Below are 22,346 nucleotides of genomic sequence, written 5' to 3' on the forward strand. Positions count from 1 at the left end.
TTTATGTGTTATTGAGTATGTTTTCATGTGTTACTGAGTATGTTTTATGTGTTATTGAGTATGTTTTATGTGTTATTGAGTATGTTTCTATGTGTTACTGAGTATGTTTTATGTGTTACTGTGTATGTTTTATGTGTTACTGAGTATGTTTTATGTGTTACTGAGTATGTTTTCATGTGTTACTGAGTATGTTTTATGTGTTACTGTGTATGTTTTATGTGTTACTGAGTATGTTTTGTGTGTTACTGAGTTTGTTTTATGTGTTACTGTGTATGTTTTATGTTTTACTGAGTATGTTTTATGTGTTACTGAGTATGTTTTATGTGTTACTGAGTATGTTTTATGTGTTATTGAGAGTATGTTTCATGTGTTATTGAGTATGTTTTATGTGTTATTGAGTATGTTTTATGTGTTACTGAGTATGTTTTATGTGTTACTGAGTTTGTTTCCATGTGCTACTGAGTATGTTTCTATGTGTTACTGAGTATGTTTTATGTGTTACTGTGTATGTTTTATGTGTTACTGAGTATGTTTTATGTGTTACTGAGTATGTTTTATGTGTTACTGAGTTTGTTTTATGTGTTACTGTGTATGTTTTATGTGTTACTGAGTATGTTTTATGTGTTACTGAGTATGTTTTATGTGTTACTGAGTATGTTTTATGTGTTACTGAGTATGTTTTGTGTGTTACTGAGTTTGTTTTATGTGTTACTGTGTATGTTTTATGTGTTACTGAGTATGTTTTATGTGTTACTGAGTATGTTTTATGTGTTACTGTGTATGTTTTATGTGTTACTGAGTATGTTTTATGTGTTACTGAGTATGTTTTATGTGTTACTGTGTATGTTTTATGTGTTACTGAGTATGTTTTATGTGTTACTGAGTATGTTTTATGTGTTACTGAGTATGTTTTATATGTTATTGAGTATGTTTTATGTGTTACTGAGTATGTTTTATGTGTTACTGAGTATGTTTTATGTGTTACTGTGTATGTTTTATGTGTTACTGTGTATGTTTTATGTGTTCCTGTGTATGTTTTATGTGTTACTGAGTTTGTTTTCATGTGTTCCTGTGTATGTTTTATGTGTTACTGAGTATGTTTTGTGTGTTACTGAGTTTGTTTTATGTGTTACTGTGTATGTTTTATGTGTTACTGAGTTTGTTTTCATGTGTTACTGAGTATGCTTTCATTGAGTGGATTTCAATATATTCTCTGCAGGAGAAATAAAACCTTATCATTTTTTAGGAAAAAAAATAAAAAGTCTACCTTTCAGTAGAAATGTAAATTTTATCTTTATTCAAATTTTCTAAGCAAACGAACTATTTTTAAAAATCAGAAATACGATCAAAATTGTTCGTGTCAATTTAAGATTTTATTTATTAAAACGTAGACTACTTGAAAATTCAGCAAAACAGATAATATTGCTCTTAAAAATCCCCCATAGACACCCTGCTCTTAATAATTTGTCTTCATTTTATTTTAATAAATCACCTAAAGTGCGATGATTTTATTCCACTCTAGGTGCCCATTTAATCCTAGGTTGTTATCAAAATACTACAAATTATGGCACGGAAAACGGGACCTAATGACTTACAAAAACATAGACTTACTTATTGCGTCTGAATATAGATTTGTTGTTGCAGAAGTTTAAGAATAACCCCTACTGAGATTGCAGCGATCGTCAAGTGTGCAGCCTATCCCAGGGGGTATGTGTGCCCGTATTGTTTTGAAATCAATGTCCTCAACAGCTGTGAATAAACTAAAACCGAACCCCAAATTTTTGTTCATTCATCTTGAAGAAATATTAATATTTCTTATTTCTTGATAATTAAGAGGCGTAATCTTTAATGTCAGCAGTGCTAGCTTAGTGAACTGCGAATTTGTCTGGGTAATTGTTGCAAGTGGAAAGTCTCAATTGATAAACAGATAATAATGAAGTGTTTATATTGACAACAGTTTAAAGGCTTGCTTGCTTCAGCAAATATTGTTACTCTTTTTCTTCACAGATATTACAGAATTACAGCCTCTCAGACCATGTTCAACATTCGAATAAAAGAAAAATCGGTCTAAGGAAGCGAGGAAAGTGGTTTTGTCGCTCGGGGCAATAATTCGCTGACAAATTCCCAGTAAAAACGAAGGCACGTGAACACAGAGGAAACAAAATTGGCCAAGTTTCTGATTTATCTGCAAAAGAAACATTGGAAAGAGAATTTGTAAAATGTTTTAAATATGATTTACACGTGTAATTGATTTATACCTCTCCGTTTGCTGACGAATTGGCCAGAAGGGTGTCTCTGATCACCTGCGAACCACCGTAAATCACTGACAATCGTGCAGATCGCTACTAAGTCATGTGCAAACAAGATTATTTGTGCGCAACTGGTCAACCCGAGGAGATAGACTGAAAATCCCCGGCTTAGGACAACGAGCTGCGGTCTGAGGTGGTGACAGTCTTGCTAATTTATCTTCATGTAGATGGGATTCGACAGATTCACTTTAATGATGCTTCCTGTGATTCTCAAATAGGTCTAATAGATATCATAAATCATGTTCCCAAGGAACCGGCGGCTTGTTTTAGGTGTGCTCTTTCAATAAACGCGCGCATAGACATTTGAATTTCATTATGGGTATTCTGTATTTACCTTTGGCGCCTGACGAGTTGTTTTCCTTCTTTTTTGGTGATATTTCAAAACCATGAACTGCAGTTGTACAGATGTAGTGTGGCTTTTTGTAAACGCATATGTAATGCACATATTGCTATGTAATTCAAATGTTATCGCAAAGTATTTTTTTTCGTGTTTATCCAGTTGTTGAATTCATGTAAACATTCTACCAGCAGTTGACGCATATGTCACTTTTTGATACACACTCGTAATCTGGAAAAGCACAGTCATGTGCATGTATATATGTAAAATTGGATTATGAAATTTGTTTAGGTTTACGTATGTACAAAATGTACATTGTACATGTATTTCCACATAAACTCCCTACTTTCTGATATTTAACATAACATTCTTTTATTGTTGTTCCCTTTAGTCCTTCAAGTTTCTGTGTTTGAATGTATCGTTTATAAGACATAAATTTAAGTAGGAGTCATTTTATTTGAGTAAAGTCGATAAATGTGGTAGGAATCTGAAAATAACTACTTTTCAAATTGGTGCATTAAAACAAATATCAACGTATAAATAAATTTGTACTTCGGGACTGATAACAAAATATTTGAAATACTAGTACTTCTTGTGAATAATTTACTAATATGTAAGTTGTTTTACTATTGATACGTGATTAGCTTTTGTAAATGTCTGACATTCACACTACTGAACCCTCCCATACTTAACCCGTGGAGACAGTCTACCACTGAACCCTCCCATACTTAAACCGCGGAGACAGTCTACCACTGAACCCTCCCATACTTAAACCGCGGAGACAGTCTACCACTGAACCCTCCCATACTTAACCCGCGGAGACAATCACACTACTGAACCCTCCCAAACTTAACCCGTGGAGACAGTCTATAACTGAACCCTCCCATACTTAACCCGTGGAGACAGTCTACCACTGAACCCTCCCATACTAAGCCCGTAAAAGACCCATATCCACATGCGTAAAGAGACCCTTGTCTCATTGTATGTCAGTGGAAAAATCAGGTTCCCAGAATCACGAGATAAAAACTGAACACGTTCCGAAACAATGGGTTGACAGTTGAAATGACAGTATCGCTGGCATCATACCCTTCCCATACATCCAGTCCATTATTATCAATTAGGAAACAGAGAATGCGCTGTCATTAAAGCGATACTGCATTTCATAGCTACCGATTCCCTTTCAATTGCGACCTATTATAAGCGGTATTGTGGGTAAAATAAACGAATCCGATTTAGAGATATCCAATGTCGGATGGCTGTCATACGACAAGAAATCAGCCGACACAATTTACAGGTTCAATAAAAGCTAATTTGGAAAATATGGAGAACGGTGAAAGGAGCATCGTCCAGTTAAGAACTTGATCAATCTTTGAATGGGATCAAAGTGGCTAGAAAATGTGATATTTGTCCAAAGCACATTGATTGGAAAGAATTGAAATGTGTGGGTAAAGTTTGTATGGCAAATCAAAATATAGCTTTTCAATTAAATAAAAAAAAGTATATCAAAATTAATTCTTTTATTTGTGCTACCATATAGCTGGATCGTAACCATTTTCATCTTAATAGATATTACACAATTTACCTTAATCAATCGTTTATCTTGCTGGTGTGCTTTTATGAAGCGCCTTTTCAGAAAATAGTGTTAATAATATATTAATCATGTCGAATTTTGACATTGTCATCAATATCAGACTTCCGGTCAGTTGACCCAAAATCAGATTTTTTTCTTGTCCAGATCAATCTTCTATCATAGCCATTAAACGCTCAAGCTTTTAGGCTTCATTAACATCATTTAAGTGAAACGAATCCTCGTAATCAGAAGTTAGTGGTTAATGTGTACCCCCTGTGTCTCTTATCTAGGCCATCTGCACCATGAACGACTTGACAATGACCAGCTCTCGGCCAATGCGATGTCCGACGAGATAAGGGAAACCTGGGTCTTTTAACTGACCTTTAAAGTTAATTTTTCATTTTCGTTCTCTTTGGGATTTTTCTTTCATCAGGAATGAAAAGTCATAAAACATTTTTGTTCTTTAAGAATGTAAAGGATAGATTTTTAAATTATTTTGCATCATTTACATGTGCAGAGATACTCAAAATGTTTCCCGTTACTGCACTGTACAAATCACGGAAAAAATTATATTGATTCGAAAAAAAAAAAAGAGCTAAACGTGCTAAAGAAATATCTTATATGATTCTTTAATTTTTGTACCAACAATTAAAATTTTGAATATTAAGCCAATAGAAAAAAATCTCACTTCGTTTTGAAAATGAATCATAAAAACTAATCAATGAGAGGAATTAAAAACAGTTCTCAATATTATGATAAGGGAAAAAACAGAACTACAAATGCACTTGGTAGGATTTCTCCAGGCATTGAAAGGTCTGATAGACAGTTCTTATGAACATGGGCATATACAGGAAAACCCCGATTCTGTGTTTATAATGTCAATCGGAGTCATTTCCCCTTTTATACCTTTCATCCCCATTTGTTATTAGAATTCAAAACGCACTAATCCGAATAACTGCTATCAAGTACAATTAATTGTAGGGTAATTAAGTGCTGTGCCATAATTTTTGCCTTGAACGAGGCCTAGAACTTCAGGAAACCAAAAACAAAAATAAAAACAAGAAAATCCCCAGTGCCTTCCTCGGTCTCTCTGTCAATGATAGTTTGTATCACGACCATTATGCAAATGGTCTTTTAAATTCTTCCACGAAAAATATCAGAGTCATTTGATACTCAATAATTTTATTCCATTCGAATAAACAGCTACATATTGACCAAAAAAAATCAATATCATTTTGTGTCCAATTTAAATATAGAATTGAGAAACTTGTTCTCAAGTTGTAGTTTTAGTGTACAACAGCCTTTTCCATTGGCCAATCAAAACTATGATTTCGTTAATAAATAGAAATCAAATAAATACACATTCTTCTAAGTGAATCTCCATTATATATATATACCTATTTTTGTCAACCTATGCACCTTGTTTAACAAGAATACATGAACAAATAAACATTTTGACATAGAAACATATCAAAGAATCTGTACATCCTGGTAAATTTGCAGAAAACTTCATAATGTGTAAAATTTGTGTCGTGTGTCTCTGATGCAATATTTACAAGACCTCGTATAAGTTTTCGCATATGATATACAGTTGCTGGCCATAACGATTGAAATAGTGAAAGGAAGTTTGATATATTTTTCACGGTAAATATTGCCTCGAAGTTCTTACACTATCATTGTTTCTGTTCAACAACCTCATTTTTCAAATCGATGGTGACAGCGCACTTCAGTTCAATTAAAGCGCAATAGGTAAAAAAGACTGATGGCGCATTAATTCCTTTCTCGGACCACTTGAGATTTGAAGTGGAGCCCGAGCCCGACCCTATCTGGGTGAGAGAATCCAACGAGGCAATATCTCCCCCTCAATGACCAATGTCAACACACGATTAGACATAAATATAAACACGTTACCCTGATTCCCAATGTCAATTTCTGACTAATTTTCCTGTCCGATAGCATCAAGTCAGTATAAACACCACTTGGCTCATAGCACTTGGTGGAATATTTAGCACTTCAAAATAATCGCAGTCTTTATTAATCCCTTCGTAGTCATATTAACCTTGTTAGGAAAACCCTTGTCTGCACCAAGAACTTGGATATGACGGGATAGGATCGCATATTGTCCTTAAGCGCCCTCCAAATGTCTCACAGCACGAAAGAATTTGACCCTATCACGTCAGCTTCATCGTAAAACATCCACGGGTTCCAGAAGATAGTCCCCAATTAGGAATCCTAATACGATATGGTCGATGCATCTTCTCTGAAGATATTCCAGATGAACGAGTTATAAGTAATCCAACATAATAAATTACATTTTTGACAAAGATCAGTATGTCTGTTCTCTTCAGGAAGTACAACACGTTCGAATGAATGAATAAAAATGACTCAGTATTTGCTTTTAAAGTTCGTTGTACATTTTTATACAAAATTTATGTTTGTTTTACTTTTGTATGTCAATGAATGAACAAAATTCTAATTACCCTATTGGGTTTGTCAGTCTTTCGTTACTCCTTGTCCCTACATCTCGCGCCGGAGAATAAAGGTTTGAGAGTGAAGGATAAGGGCGTAGAATTGGTGAACTTCCGTTTGAAGAAAGTCCGTTAAATCCGGATCCAGATACTCCGGACAAAGGTGAAGTTTTGTCAAGCATTCCACTGCCATTGTTGACATTGAGATTAGTGTAGCCAGGAGTAGAACTAGAAGAAAACATTGACGATCCTATAGAGAAAGCATTGTCCATCCAGGGTCTCAAAGTCGTGGCGGAAGATGGCATAGAAGGTGAACCTAATTTTGAGAAATTTAGAGGAAGATTTTGGTCTTTTCCGTTTGTTACTTGAGAGGTAGTGTTGGTGCATCCAGCGGTAGAGGTCGCCACATGCGCAAGAGACCATATTCGGGGTCTAAGACCATCACCTCCATCGATATTGGAGGCGTTCAGGGTCAGAGAAGTGTTTATGTCACTGAGTCCCGAGTCACTGCTGTTCGAACACGGGGATTCTAGTCGTTTATGGTCAATAATTGGTGGTTTTAGCTCCGTATTGGACATTGAGGGAGCCTGCATACTGTCTACTACCCCAATAGGGGTTAGTGTGCTCATCATGCTGTTTTTATCGTTGAAGACTGAATTATCTTCGATAACGGAGTCCTGATCGTTTTTCACTTTTAATATGTCTGTAAATGAAATAGACACGACATTAATAGCGTTACTATAAATATATGAATAATGAAATTAATACAAAAGTCACATCTTGTACAAGTGTAATTATAACTCGTGCATCGACTGAAGGTAGATTTAAACATTGAAATTATTTTGGCTGTATCCACAAAGCAAATAAGAGGGTCGGAAATGTTCATTTAACCGCCCCCCAAAATCCAATTTTCTTTAATCTCATTTCACGTTAAGTGCAATTTAAAGGATTGAAACTTGGTGTTGAAAACAAAATTCAAGTGTTTCACAAAGTTGTCCCAGGTTGTGCCACCTTATAAGAATCGCACCTGCAGCAGATGAAACTAAATTGTCGTACGAATTACTAATCCCCTGCAAGCCCATAATGTGTATCTTCTTGTGAGAGAAAACGTCTCTTAACAATTCAAATAAACACAGTCCAGATGCTGCAGGAAAGTCGAGGTACAAATGCTTGGATTTAATATGTTTAATTCATTGTGACGAGAGCGAGTTTCTTTTCAAAGTGACTTCATTTCTCATGATAATGCATGTTGACACAAGTTGGAAGCTGTCTCACAAGCTACACTACAAATATATACATACTGGGTACTTTTTTTTCAGAACACACTGGTCGCTTTCGAAGTTTTAAAAATATTTCAGTTTTTTCATAAACTACAATCTTGGTCTATTAACTGAGTACATTAAACTTTCTTTGGTTTTCTACAAAACATTTACAAATAACGATGAAGATCTTCTGGGTGTGCTAAATATTTTGTGGTATGAAAAATTATGGCGTTGGAAGGAAATGACTTTTGAGAGTTTCAATGCTTAGAAATAGAAGATGCGCCCTTTGAAGTAGAAGATTAAACAGTAAGCATTTTAAACAATTACGGACGGGAGACGTGGTGTCTTTCGGGACGTGTTAGCAGTTGTCGAACAGGCAGAGAGGCTCCAAACATCAAATGGTGATTAATGTATCCTTTTACAACGACAGTCAATAACAATGTAATATATAATTCTTTTGTGGATAAAACATAATGCAAAATACAATTAATTTATGGCGGAAATACAAATAGTGAAACCAAGTCACAAACGGCCAGACAGAAAAAGGACATGCGCTAATAGACCTGTCATGTTTTCTACATACAACTTTTTGACAGTCACGTGACCTAAATGACGTCTGTAAAAAGCATTTTGGTTATTTGATTGAATTGAGCTTTGCAACAAAATATAATTCCTAATGAATTAATTTTGTATAATAAAAAAAGGAAAACGGCTCGAGAAATACGTTGTGTAAGAGATTTTGATATTCATATAGACGAAAGATTAATCATATTCCTTCAAAAAGCAAATGCCAAGATGCGTGTTTGGCGTCCATATCTTCCTTGGGTCAGGATTTCGGGCGGGTAATCTAGCTTAATGTGGCTCACGAATGTTCCCAAGCCGGCAACTCTAGGGGCCCACAGGAATGGTAAATGTGTAATGCTATTACTGGGGGGAAATATGTGTTTACTATCGAGCGCTTCATCATAACTGCTCGTGTGAGACCTTGTCCATCTTTAAAAGCGCATACCTTCCGATCTGTGATTACGAGCCCATTGACATTATAAATGTCCCTTTCGATTTGTGTTATTGATTTCAATTAGAGCGGCTTATCCACGCACGAAATGGCGAAATGAGCAAAAAAGAAATTCAAATGGAGAAGAGATTAGCATCAAACGCCTGAGTATTCCTTTCTAATACCCCAATGAAATTTCTCTTTTTTGAAACAACAGGCAGACTAGGTTATTCATCACAAACACTGACACGGATATAGAAGGGCACGTGCTGTAAGAAAAGAGAAAACTTAGATCCGCGTGTCGTCCTAGGTTTTCTATAATTACAGGATTCCAGCTGACTGCTGAGTGTCAATTGATCGTCTGCTAACTACTTAAAGGCATTAACGCATGACCATGGTTTTTTATAAAAAAGAAAGAAAATTACAGTGTTCTATTTCATTTCGTTTGTTCTCCTCATTTTCAGGGGAGGTTTGTTTACGAGCGATTGAAGATCACGAACAGGGTGGCGAGTGTTGAAATTGCAGAATGAAATCTGCTATGAAACGGATAACAATGCATTTGAATGTCAATAAAGATGATTGTTCCTTGCTGGACGTCAAATTTTCGCAAAATTTCCAGGACATGTTGAACGAGGGAGACGCAGAGGCGATGCACGCACAGATAAAATTTGCAGCAGATGTAACATTGATGATATCGAAAAGAACTGAAACTATTTGCAGGATTTCTTGAAGTCCGAACGAGAGCCTCTGCAGATTATTAAATGCTGTGATTAAATTCTTATCGTGTAACAACTGACAATCTTTGTTTTCTTTGATTAAATTAGTCGAGAAATACGATCAAATATTTGTTAGAGGTCTTATCGCCCAAAGTAATCCCTTGCATTCTGTACATATTATTTCAGGGGTCGATTCTTGAGAAGCATAGGGTTTACGTGGGAACTCGATAACGAGAGAATCCCGATCGCGTTATAGACTCCAACGGCTGATACAAAGGTGACATCACTTTGAAATTTCAAAGATTGCAACATTATAATCAGTTTTCGACATCAGAACCATTAATCTGGGTACAAATATTAATTATCGTTGTTCGGGTCACTGTTTATTTCTTCTATCCACTCAGTTTTATACAGCAAACAATATCAAGTTGTCTTGTTTTAAAATATCAGCGATACATCATACAAATTCTGAAACACTTAGCCCAATATCTGCGTTCTTTCAATTTGAGGGTTCCAGACCGATGTCTTTAATATGAGTCATTATCAAATCCCAGGAAAAACTGTTTATCACAATGAAAACGATCAGTCAACATTTCAAATACCCATGTGCCAACTGTGTTTAGTTTGGGTTTCTCAGATAAATGAGAGAAGATGTACACTTACCAAAACTATCTTTTTCTTCATTAGGTTTTATAGGATCATTGCTGTTTTCATCGGTCTTTCGTTTCTCATCCCCTTCGTCATCGTCGTCGGCTTTTTCATTGCTGTTTTCATCGTCATTGTCCCCACATCGATTTCTTGGAGACCAAGTCATCTTATTCTCTTTTTTCAGACGCCGTCTAGCATTGGCAAACCAGGTACTGACTTGGGTTAACGTCATTTTTGTAATTATGGCCAGCATAATTTTCTCCCCCTTGGTGGGGTAAGGATTCTTTCTGTGCTCATAAAGCCATGCCTTTAGAGTATTGGTTGTCTCCCTTGTAGCGTTTTTTCGTCTGGCGGCTCCATTTAGATCCATTCCGCCATAACTAATTTTGAAAAATGACAATAATACTTAGGGATAAGCGAGTGTTTCTAATAAAAACACTAGAAAATATAGATTCTTAATCATACAAAATTCATTCATGTTTCTTGCACGGTATTATTTAAAATCATATGTTTACACCAACAAAAAAAATGGCAACTCTTGAGAAGCACTCAGTGAAGTTCATTGACAGTGTACTTCTACTGAGAATCTAAAAAGACTCTTCAGTAAAAGAGGAACGGAAAGTCAGGTGTTTTAAGTGAGACACTTACGCATTTCCGTAAGGATATGCCGCCATGGCGGGATCGTAAGGATAACAGGCAGACGGCTGGGAAAGACTTCTCCAAGCGGCGTCCGAGCCGTCCTTTAAGTCATAGGGAGAATTCTGTAACAAAGGCCGTTTTGGTTAATGAAATCAATCTTTTTAGACATTGAGTTTTCTTCATGAGGAAGAATTAAATTGCAACAATTAATTTGCATGTAAAGAGAACAGATTTGTGAAAATAAATTGAGTAATTATGAAAATATTTTCTTTAATGAAATAAAATCTTTATCGTAATTAAAATATTTTGAGACGAATTAATATTGCTCTCATATTGTATTTTTTTTTTAAAATTATTGGGTGAGTGTAAATACCAAAAATTACAAACGACAATGGGTGTAATTATAAAAACTATAATATGACAATGTTGTCATAATGCAATTTTTAGATTCACACCCACTCCGTAAATTAAGAAATTACAATATGACATAGCTTTCGGGGCTAAACACGTTTAAAAGTTGAACACAATATTCAATAATGATTAAAATCGTTTTTGTAAAAAAAATATATATATATAATATGAACGTTGTATTACGATGTTTACATGTACAAATGAAGAAGAGAATTTGCACACACACACACACACACACACACACAGAGAGAGAGAGAGAGAGAGAGAGAGAGAGAGAGAGAGAGAGAGAGAGGTGGTTAAATTGCGCCATCATGTCTACCAATGTAAGGCTGCATGTACAATAAGATGTATTAAAGTATTTTCCTACAGTAGTTACAAATGAATATTTAAATTAACGATTTGCTGTTAAATTTTATTTTTATGCATTTTCTAGAATTCTTATTCTGCAACACAAAATTCACAAAGGTTATCAGGCACTGGATGATTGTATTTCAACTAATGTAAATTGAAGAGACGTTAATTTTTACATATTGCACATAAGTAAAACACATTATAATTTTAAGTTAATTTTTACATATTGCACATAAGTAAAACACATTATGATTTTAAGGAGATGCATTCCGTTCTCTTGAGACATATTTTGAATTTACTGGATGAAAGAATTACAAATTTTAGAGCATGACAAATACCACAATTTTGTAACAGAATTTCAGTTTGGGAGAAATTGTGCTTGTAATTCGTCATATTTTGCTTTCAACTATATTTGAATAAGCCGATTTTCCCCCATTTTATTTATAATTAATGTGATGGAAGAAATGCATCTACTATTGATTAATAACGAAATTATTTGGCATTATGTTATTATCTAATATTTTGTTTCAGCATTGTCAGTGTTAAAGATATTGTAAGCTATTACATTCGTCGGAAATAGAAATTAATTATTACATATGCAATATGATTAATACATGTTAGCAGAGAGGCCGCAGGTCTGTGTTAACACGAAGGAGAGGGGTATGCAGTTTGTCAAACAATAATACATCTCTTCAAAATTATCATGAAAACAAATTGCACTGTCGTTATCAGCGAAGATGTTCATCATGTACATGTTTATAGCATATTTGTAATAAACACAGATAGCAGGTTAGGGACCACCTAAGAAACATCTAGACGGACAGGCAAATGTTCCGAGAAATGGGAAAAATTCATTCAAAGGATGAAAAGTTCAACATTTCAATTCAATTTAAATCGCCTTTACAAGACGCCCATCTGTTTGCCTGCCACTTCATAAATCTATAAACCGTTATCTTTATAGTTGGCAACGAGGGGATTTGCGCTGTTAAAAAGCAAATTTGCAAACAATTATTATGTTTATATCGAATAAATCAAACATGAATATATATCGGTATGTTTTATATTTTGAAAATACACGAAGAAAAATATGCAAACATTGTTGTGAATTTATATCAATAGTTAATAGTTTACTTCTAGATTATTGTCTATGGATTCCAATTGAATTGGTAAAAAGGCATTGATAAATTTATCGAAAAGTAAATAGGCAAAAAATCTCGTCAGGATTTCACTGTTTGAATTCGCTAGTTTAATGGAACACAAAAAGAAGGATTATGAAAGATATAAATCTGTACTTGGCACCCTAGTTTGCAGCTTCCTGTTAAATAACCAACCATTTTTCACACCATAAGAATTAAGAATGGAATAATTTAGTCTATCGTATTTTTGTGAATGAACATTTGCCGCGAGCCTGAGAAAGGTGAGCAGAAAGGTCCCGGATCAAGTGGGGAGATGTCATTATCTCAGCACCGTTCTAGCGGAGGAGGGAGGAAGTTTGTCGCAGAAAATTAGTTAAAGATTTCAGGTACTTAGACCAACATTGCCGTCACAGTTATGGTGCTCTATAAATTTCTGCTAATCACCCACTGGAACCTGCTGTTCTGGAGAGATTGGGGGAAATTGTGAACAAGATAGTTTCTAATTGCCCGGCAGTTTGTGGATACTGCGCTATGGGTCCGCCGTCAAAGAGTCGCGGCTTCCCCGATTTTTATCAAGCATCTCTTCGAATCAGACTTTATCTTGCATTCCTGCCAGCTTTATTTATTTTTAAATATAACTTTTATTTCTTCTTTATAGGAATCCTTTGGAAAACAAGTGGATTGTTCTATCCATCCACTTTTAAAAATGTTATGACTAATTGAAATTATGTTTTTAAAACAAAATGTTAAAGGCATTCTCGCAATCATGAAAGGCTGATAGAGTGCGGTACGATTGTGTTGGTTTGTTTTTTTTTGGTTTATATATATATATATATATATATATATATATATATATATATATATTTTGCATGTTATGTTATATGCTATTTGGGAGGTGAAATTAAAAAAATTATTATATATTTGTTTGGTGTTTTTTTTTTTTTGGTAACATAGACACGAAGTTCATCTACTAAGAACATTAGTCATTTACCATTCCTTCTTGGATGTTTCATTGATCTGAATTGTACAGTGCGTAGAAAAAAATTAAAAATGAACGTACTTGTATATCCTTCATTTCTAAAATGTCGATATTTAAAGAAGACAATTTTTGCTATAATGGAAATATTAGATTGATTACCGAATAAAAGAATGGAAGATTTTATGATTTGAAATATATAAAACGCTGTGTAAATTATGTAATACAGAATTTGCTCCTAGAGCAAAATTTATTGTAGTGAAAAGACTGGATATCGTTACATGTAGGTAGAGTAAAGCAGGTAGTTGGGGGTATTGTCTTTCCTGAAATAATAGCAGTCCGAAAACATTTTAAAATAGGATTTTCAATCAATTATCAATAGCCGAGAAATATTTCAATTTTTCTAAAATATATTTAGAGAAAGTAGAAGATAATCTAGTAGGCACGGCGACTAATTTCTGTTCACAAGGAGATAAGGTGGAACCCCGTTGAGTTCCGGAGAGGAGGAAAAAAGAGGCTATCCGATAGGCCTTATTTTTTCCAGTGTTATCGCAAGATCGAAACAAAATGGCCAAGTCAGGGATATATCAATATTTTTCCACATCAGCAGTCATGGTCAGAATTCTCCCCATGTATCGCAAAGGGTTCAACAATTAATAGAATCGTGTGGGTTTTTTTAAGACAAGAATATCGAAACCTTGAATGAATATGTTATTGATTGAATTTTTTGTTGAACTTTTACTTTAAAATGTCGATTGATATATCCTTCATCTGTACAAAATTGCGAAAAGTTTTGGTTTGGCTGTTTTAGTAAGAGTATTGCTGATTTATATTCTGTCATGAATAATTTATGTTTTACAATTCTTTTTGTATTCAATTTTAGAATATAAGGATTTCACAAGCATGTTGGTTTTGGAATCTGTATATATTTTTTTTAATGTCATATTAAAAAGAGAATGCTTGGCATCGTGCATTTTAAAGAAAAGAAGAACCAAAATCATGGAATTTACCAAATTATCTTTATTTCGTTAAATTGTTTCAATAGATTTTCTTCTGTGTATTTTTAAACCTTTTCCGGAGAAAAATAAGATTTATAGCATTAAATCCTCAGTAGCACTTTAGAAAGAGAAAGCTATCGATCGACCCGGCTTAGGAGATTAACAAGACTGTGATTGATGCATTCATTTACATCGCAATTGACGGTCGTGTGACCCAACCCCACTCTTGTTTACACTTTTATTCAAAAGACGCCGCGGGTATAAATGATCAAGTTTGAAATAGAAAAGGGACCCCACTCGAAAGAAGATTTGTTATGGACATTAGAATCATGAAACTTAATAAACTTACCAATGGGGAATAAAACGCTGACGGATCCGTACCCAGGGGCATATAGCTCTGCGAACCGTAGGGACCGGCGCTGTAGACCGAGTCTGTGAGGGAGGGTACCCGGGAGTAAGCACTGAGCAATCCTGACCCATATTGACAGGAACATACAGTTTGGCCAGTGTGGGGGTCAGTCATTATGGGGCGTCCATTTTCACAACAGGAAGTGGTGACGGAGGAGAGGGTGGAAGTGGTAGGGGTCGACATCAGGATCTAAAAGTAGAAATATCAGATTTGATTTCAAGATTTGAATTAAATATTCTGAGGACAGTATTCTTGAAACATTTTGCATTTTTCTGTTGTTTGATTTTAAAAGAAAATAATATTTCTGACGAAAGATAACCGGATCTTTCAGAATCGTACACAGGGCAGGGAAAAGCGATCCCTATATGATACTGTCTCCAGTGCTATGACCAATATAAATAATTTTAAAAGAACTTTTAGTCATGTGTATTGTTTAAAGAACTTGCTTTTAAATCTATTTGGATATTAAAATTTTCATTTGTTCATTCTGCGCATTAATTCTTAGCATAATGTTTAACTGTAATTCATATGTGATTAATTATGAGTGAAAACATATTTTCATCAAAGTCTTCTGGGAATTAAACGAATAAGACTTGAGACATTCTCGTTTAGATTTGTTGACCAGAACTCAGAAAATGTTATTATTAAAACTTAACGTCCAAATTTGTGATTTTCCACAATCTCTTAAACTGAAAATGATTTTTAAGTAAAGAAAAGAGCTCAAGAGTTGAATACAAAATCAATAAGCGTAGAACATCAATATATGCAGGCATTATGCCGTCATCTGGAGTGACAGACATTTCATTTTCAACACATTTAAATAAAATTACCCATTCAGAATATCAGAAAATATATGTTTATTTCCTGGTCATAAATTCAAAACTGCTTTCTGCTACAGCTCAGTGTATTTTATGTGAATATCTGAAGAATTATAAATTGGAGCTGAAGCCCACGAATCGGATACAATAAGAAATCATAAGATAAACAAATGTAAGATCATCAAAAAGTTTATACAAATCTTTGTAATTATGAGGTTTTTATTTCTTGTTGAATTTGATGTATGTGTATGTCATCAGGATTTGACATTGGTCATATTTTTATGTAAAGTGATTGTCCAAAACAGATTGTATTTCAAGTTATGGAGCTGTGGTTTATTGCATTAATAGGTGAATCACCAAAATCTCTGGTCGAGCTCTTCCCGACATGGTTTACCTAAGCAATTAACAGCAGGAAATAGCTCTAATTAGTCGTAAGAGACTTTATTAGAAAATCAAATATTCAATATCTATAGACACTACCCAAAAACGCCATCATTTAAACGTTTAGATTGATTGCAATTTGACATGATAAAAAGGAAAGTTTACCTGTGACGGAGAAGACAAAGTAGTATTTGGGTAGCTGTATCCAAATTGAGGAAGGGACATCGCACACACCCCAGGTTTCTGAATTTCTGCTGTAGTAAATCAATTGACACTTCTAATTTCCAGAAAAAAGAAACGCAGGTCAAAGTAAAATATTTTAAATCTCCCGGCCTTGCACTCTAACGTTAGTTTCACCATAAACAAATATTGATATATGTATTCAAGAATTAGTTTGCGGCAGTGATACAGACATCAATTGCAAAATGTATATTTCTGCTACCACATGTTCAATTTTGTAAAGTATTATCCATATACGTTTCAGTCCTTGGGATTTTGTATATTGTCGCTATCTTATCACAATTCCACTATATTTACTTGTTTCGGCGGTACTCGTGTTTCACAAGCGTTAAATATTCAACTAACATCTTACATGACAGCACTGTGTTAGAGACCTTTTTTCTTGTGGATTACAAGAACATACCATTGGCTAAAACCGATTTTTCTGATTGGCTTAGAAACATGCGCGTGAGATATCTTTGTGTTGGAAATCATCCCGCCTCAAGCTCCGCCTACTCCGAAAAAAAAAAGGGAAAGAAAGAAACCAAGAACTTTTCTTGAAAATATTATGATAAAATATATCGTTATATTTCGTTAAAAATACTCCGATAATTTATACTTGTTAAATCAGTAATTCAAGAATGTTTTTTCAAAAAATAGACAAAATTTAGTTGAATCTGAAAATAAATGTTTCCTTTATGGAAAAAGTCAAATTTGCTACTACATTGTATATTTTATTCGTTCTATAAATGGCGAGTTTGTTTAGAATAACGCTCTGTTTATTGATTTAAAGTTGTGTTTAAAAGCACAATTAATAACAAGGCGATTATTCTAAGTATCACGGTTGTGAAACGGAAGGCGGAAATTTGAATTGATTTGCAATAATGTTTGTCAAAGCTTTTATGCCGTTTGCTATAGATTTAGTCCAAGGAAAAAGCTATCAAGTTCAAAGAAAATAATTGACAAATCCATTGCAGCCTTTATCTCTCCATCTATGTTCCAAGTTGCATTACAATCCATTAAACAAGATTTGATAAATAGAATGAGTTAGAAAGGTGTTATTATGGTTAATCTGGAATTTCATCAACGGGAAAACTGCTAGAACAATTTGTTCAAAACGAGTAAAATATTTCTGCATTGATTTTTGTCTCATAAAAATGAAGAAAGAGACGAAATTGTACTTATTGAGAACCAGTTCGATTACACCTCTTCTTTCTGATGGCATGATATTGGCGTATTTTGTCCCAGTATCAATTTTCCTCAATTAAATTTACTCTTTAGTTTTCATATTTAGAAAACAACGAATTAGTAATTGTTTTTATTCCTCTCAAGGGATATATAGCAGTCGTTAAAATAATATGTATGATTATTCATATATAGATTTATCTTTATCAGAATAATATGAACTTTGTCTTCTTTTTTTTTTATATATATATTTTATTATTATTATGAGATATATATATATATATATATATATATATATATATATATATATATATATATAAATGTTTTAGGAAGCCAGACCACTTCTCTGCTCAGGTAAAAACGACAGTGGTTGGCAATGCACAAAATTACCAGTAGCTATGATCTAACTGACATGTAACTGTTCAGCATAATGACCGTGCCATCGTATCACAAGACGCCAGTAATTAGATTAACGATTATCGGGGATATAAATCAGCTCTGTTAACTCATTCCTAGATAACTCCGGCATGTGCAGGTTGTGTGTCAAGTGCGTTATCTCCCTTTCGGGGTCTGTAGGGGGCAGTGCTGCAAACTCTCGCCAAATTCACGGCCTGAACGCTAATCTCGTAATCATAGAACTTCTGTCAGATCAAAGAATGTGCTTTTGGTTAATGTCTAATGTGGAAGTATTTTCCTCTATATAAACTGTGAATCCGTCGAGGATAGGAGAGGTTTATATATAACGATATGTATTGTCAAGATGTTAACAGTCTTAATGAACTTCGATTATGATTTTGGCGAAAGAGAGAGGGAGAGAAAGAGAGAGAGAGAGAGAGAGAGAGAAAGAGTAAGTACCAAACATGTGATGTCGATACCATAGGGATAGAATTAACACAGTCTGACTAATCAACCTTACACTTGAAACAAAACCTAAAACAGCAATTTACTTGTGCTAAGTGCTTCACTGTAAACAGGAGAAAAGAAAAAAACTTGTAGCTCTTGTATGTATGTTTCCGAATTCAAACTTTGATTACAGACAAACGTTAAGCATGTTCTCGCGGCGGTGTTGGTCTAGATTTCTGCACGATTCTTTACAATAGAAAATTAAGTAACGTGCAATTGAATTAATTTTTGTTGTTTTGCAGATTTGATAAATCCACAATTCCTAAGCAGTGAGCGTTGTTTTCATTCCATTATAAAAGAAAATGATAAATATTCATTTTCACACAAATATTGATATTCTAACTCCCTAATATAGAATTCCTTTTCGAATTCGAATAAATACTAAGTCAAAATTATTTGACCCCAGTGCTTTCTTGAATACATGCATATAATATTTGTTTTTGCCCCCCCCTGAAAAACCGCTAAGAAATTACGCATCTATCCAGTCGTGCTATCAGGGGTAAAAACAAAACGATAATTATAGAATATCATTTGTGGTATGCTTGTTTGCAGGGCGATTAATTACTTGGGCGTGCAGATTTTAACTCGGTCTCCTCATTGCACACGAACCGTGATGCCGTACTCCTACGGGTGCACTGGGTGTCTTCCGACCACTTTTCGACAAAAGAACAATCTATCTCTCTCTCTCTCTCTTATTGCAAAAATTAGAAAAGAAAAGAAACAAATTGAGATTTACGTAAATGTGAAATACTTATAGGTTATAATTATATTGAAGTGACAAGCTTTACAACTAACACTTGATTTCGACATTTCTTGATCTAGAGGTACATGGATTATACTTTACCAACGCCTCTTCATATTGTTGATTAATTGTGACATTTTTAGATCATTTACAGAAATCTTTGATAAAAAAAAAAATCATTACAAACTATCTTAATGAATCACAAAGAATTAGCAATAATGGTGTATATATGTTTTCTTCACAAGACGGAGCTAATGGGTCATCTGAAAACGGAAAAGGCGGACCAATTACTTTTCTGATAGACATGGTTACCCAGCTTGAGTATGACGTATATGAATTACATGAATTCTGTCCAATAGTATGCAGCTGTTCAATAAATCTTTGTACTTTTTCTACTGCCACAAGGGATACGTGAGACGAAAAAATATTCTTTACACGCCGAATTTTTCTTCAAACAAATCAAGTTCTGAAAATCAGATTCTGTGATTTAATGAAGCGTATGTATTCAACATTATATGTATGTCTAAATAATAGTTTGGATAGGACTTCAGTGCCCAAGCACCCAAACCATTTAACGCTGTTTGACTTTTTTTCCCCCAATATACATGAATGCTCCTGCATTCTGACTACGTATCCTTACAAAATAGCAACATAGTAAGCATGGTAAATATTTTCGCTTACACAAAATACTCGCTCGTCTCCGACACCTGGAGTGAAAGCCGTGTTGACAGATCAAATTACAAAAATTGTGTACAAAAATACTTAAACTTTATTTGACCAAAACATTTGTTTATATGATTTTGATGATTTACAAATAAAGAAATGGAAAAAGAAGCCCTCTCCATTAGGACGTTTCTCGATAGAAAGGTATAAAACAGAATTAAAACACATTTATACACAATTCAGATCTTTATTCTGTGGATCAATTCTACCATTTGTTGTCACCAATCTCTTTTTCTTTGTCTACACAGATACAAGGTGTAGTTTGTACAAGATACTACGCCCTTTAAATTGTCGCTCTCAACTACAAAATATTTCTACTCTGCATTAAAACTGATAACCTTGGTCATTTATTCCAAGTAGTATATATCACTTGTACTTACAACTAAACGATGCTGTTTAAAAATTAACTTACAGGATGCACGTGCTTGGAAAACAAAGGTACTTTTCCCATCATGTTCACTATCTACTGAAATGAATTCATGGCTCTCTGAACAATATTTCCTAAAAGATCGACATTAATTTCAAATCATTGGTTAGTCCATTGCTTTATTTGTTTTTAAAAGTCTAATGTCGGCTGAAACATTAGAGACCAATTGTTTGAGGTAGTTTAGATTTGCAACTTTCTTTGTAACAATAGTCTGTTGGACATCCCATGGCAGGAATTGTGCTTCTTTATTAACCGACCCGTTTTTATATTCTTGAGGCAGAATTCATTCAAAAGCTTCTACAAGGGAAGAAAAAATCTTTTGCTGTGGCCTTCAACTTAAATATTTACATGTAGATATATCGACGACGTTTTTATCTATTAACAAAAATCATTTCCATTCATATGTTGATTCGATACATCCCAGTAGACACCACGCAGTCTTCTATGTCTGCTTCATATTTGGATGTTTTATTGAACATAGCTGTTAACGGTAAACTGACAACTCAACTTTATGACAAACGGGGATGAATTCAGCTTTTCTATCGTCAACTTCCCATATTTATGTAGCAATATTCCACTATGATCTGCACATAGTGTTTATGTCTCTCACATGAGGGCATGTTGTGTGTATGATAATTTTTTTAAAATCGAGGCAAGCTACTTACAAATAAGTTGATGTTACAGGGTTTTCAACAGTCTCGTTTATAGTCAGCATTTCGCAAATCCTATGGTCGTTATCATGATCGTATTTGCAAATACAATCTGTCGTTAGGTTGAATGCGGTCTGACGTGTTTCAGACCGTTCCTTACATACTGATTTTGAGTATGGATTACTCCGTTTACCTGATGAAGATGGAAGGCTCACAGCGGGTGTGACCGGTCAAAATGGGATTCTTACTTTTCCTAGGCACCTGATCCCACCTCTGGTTTGTCCAAGGGTATGTGTTTGTCGAACTCTTAATTTTGTATTCTTTATGGGATTTACGAGATTGGTCACTGTTCGTTATCTACACCTTTCATGTAGAAATGCCTCACAAAACAATATAGATAAATGTATAATTCATTAATGGTAAAATAGATATAAAAACTTTAATTTATTACACTGCATGAGTAGATTTAAGAATTTTGGTCAGGGTCCACGCCTGGCAATTTTATTTTCGTGGGGAGAGATCAAACCTACATTAGGGGTCTCACATAAACTCGATTTTTTCCAATGAAGACTCGATTTGTCAAAGGATTTGCAAACATCCACGAGTAGTGTAGATTGAAGTGTTTTTAACCATGGTCCTAGGGTCGAGAAGGGAGCAAGTATTAAATATGTGTAGATATAATATGCAAACATTCGCATTCAGTCTAATTCATATTTCAAGACCCATGGGTAACAATGACCAAAGTTTTATACTGATCAGATTATATTAGTAAAGGTCTTTGAAAATCTTTTGAAAGACAAAGGGGCTACAATTCAATGGACTAAATCATTAAATCATTGCTAATGATATCGGAAATGCAGTTCCATTCAAATCATGCCACTGCCCCGCCAAACAAAATGTGGGGCCACAATAAGAGTGTAAAGAATGCCTAGAAAGGTTTTCTTATAAATTGTCTCACCAACAGCAAGTTCATAGAACATAGCAAAACAATATACAAGCTTTTAATTTGTAGGTTATATACTATCAAATTATGCTTCCCCAGAAGGGGAACACAATGTTTAGTATGAATTCTTC

The 22,346-nt window shown here is 34.4% G+C and overlaps 1 protein-coding gene across 1 annotated transcript; it reads right to left on the bottom strand.

Moving 5' to 3' along the window:
- Positions 1 to 5,381: 5,381 nt before the first annotated feature.
- LOC125651246 (iroquois-class homeodomain protein IRX-6-like) lies at positions 5,382 to 17,117 on the bottom strand. Its single transcript, XM_048879827.2, has 6 exons — positions 16,589 to 17,117; positions 15,165 to 15,413; positions 10,953 to 11,065; positions 10,320 to 10,684; positions 6,697 to 7,387; positions 5,382 to 6,476 (listed from the first exon to the last, which is right to left on the bottom strand). Exons 1-6 carry the CDS (start codon positions 16,646 to 16,648, stop codon positions 6,449 to 6,451), a joined length of 1,506 nt encoding a protein of 501 aa, XP_048735784.1. The 5' UTR covers positions 16,649 to 17,117; the 3' UTR covers positions 5,382 to 6,448.
- Positions 17,118 to 22,346: the final 5,229 nt, after the last annotated feature.

This window comes from Ostrea edulis, chromosome 1 (assembly GCF_947568905.1).
Source record: "Ostrea edulis chromosome 1, xbOstEdul1.1, whole genome shotgun sequence".
NCBI lineage: Eukaryota > Metazoa > Mollusca > Bivalvia > Ostreida > Ostreidae > Ostrea > Ostrea edulis.

Excerpts from the sequence above, each read along its gene's own strand:
- LOC125651246 (XM_048879827.2), bottom strand. The coding sequence starts at position 16,648 with ATGTCCCTTCCTCAATTTGGATACAGCTACCCAAATACTACTTTGTCT. Across the intron at positions 10,685-10,952 it reads GCATATCCTTACGGAAATGC|TTATGGCGGAATGGATCTAA; the intron begins GTAAGTGTCTCA and ends TTTCAAAATTAG. Across the intron at positions 6,477-6,696 it reads AGACTGACAAACCCAATAGG|AGAAGATGCATCGACCATAT; the intron begins GTAATTAGAATT and ends GAATATCTTCAG.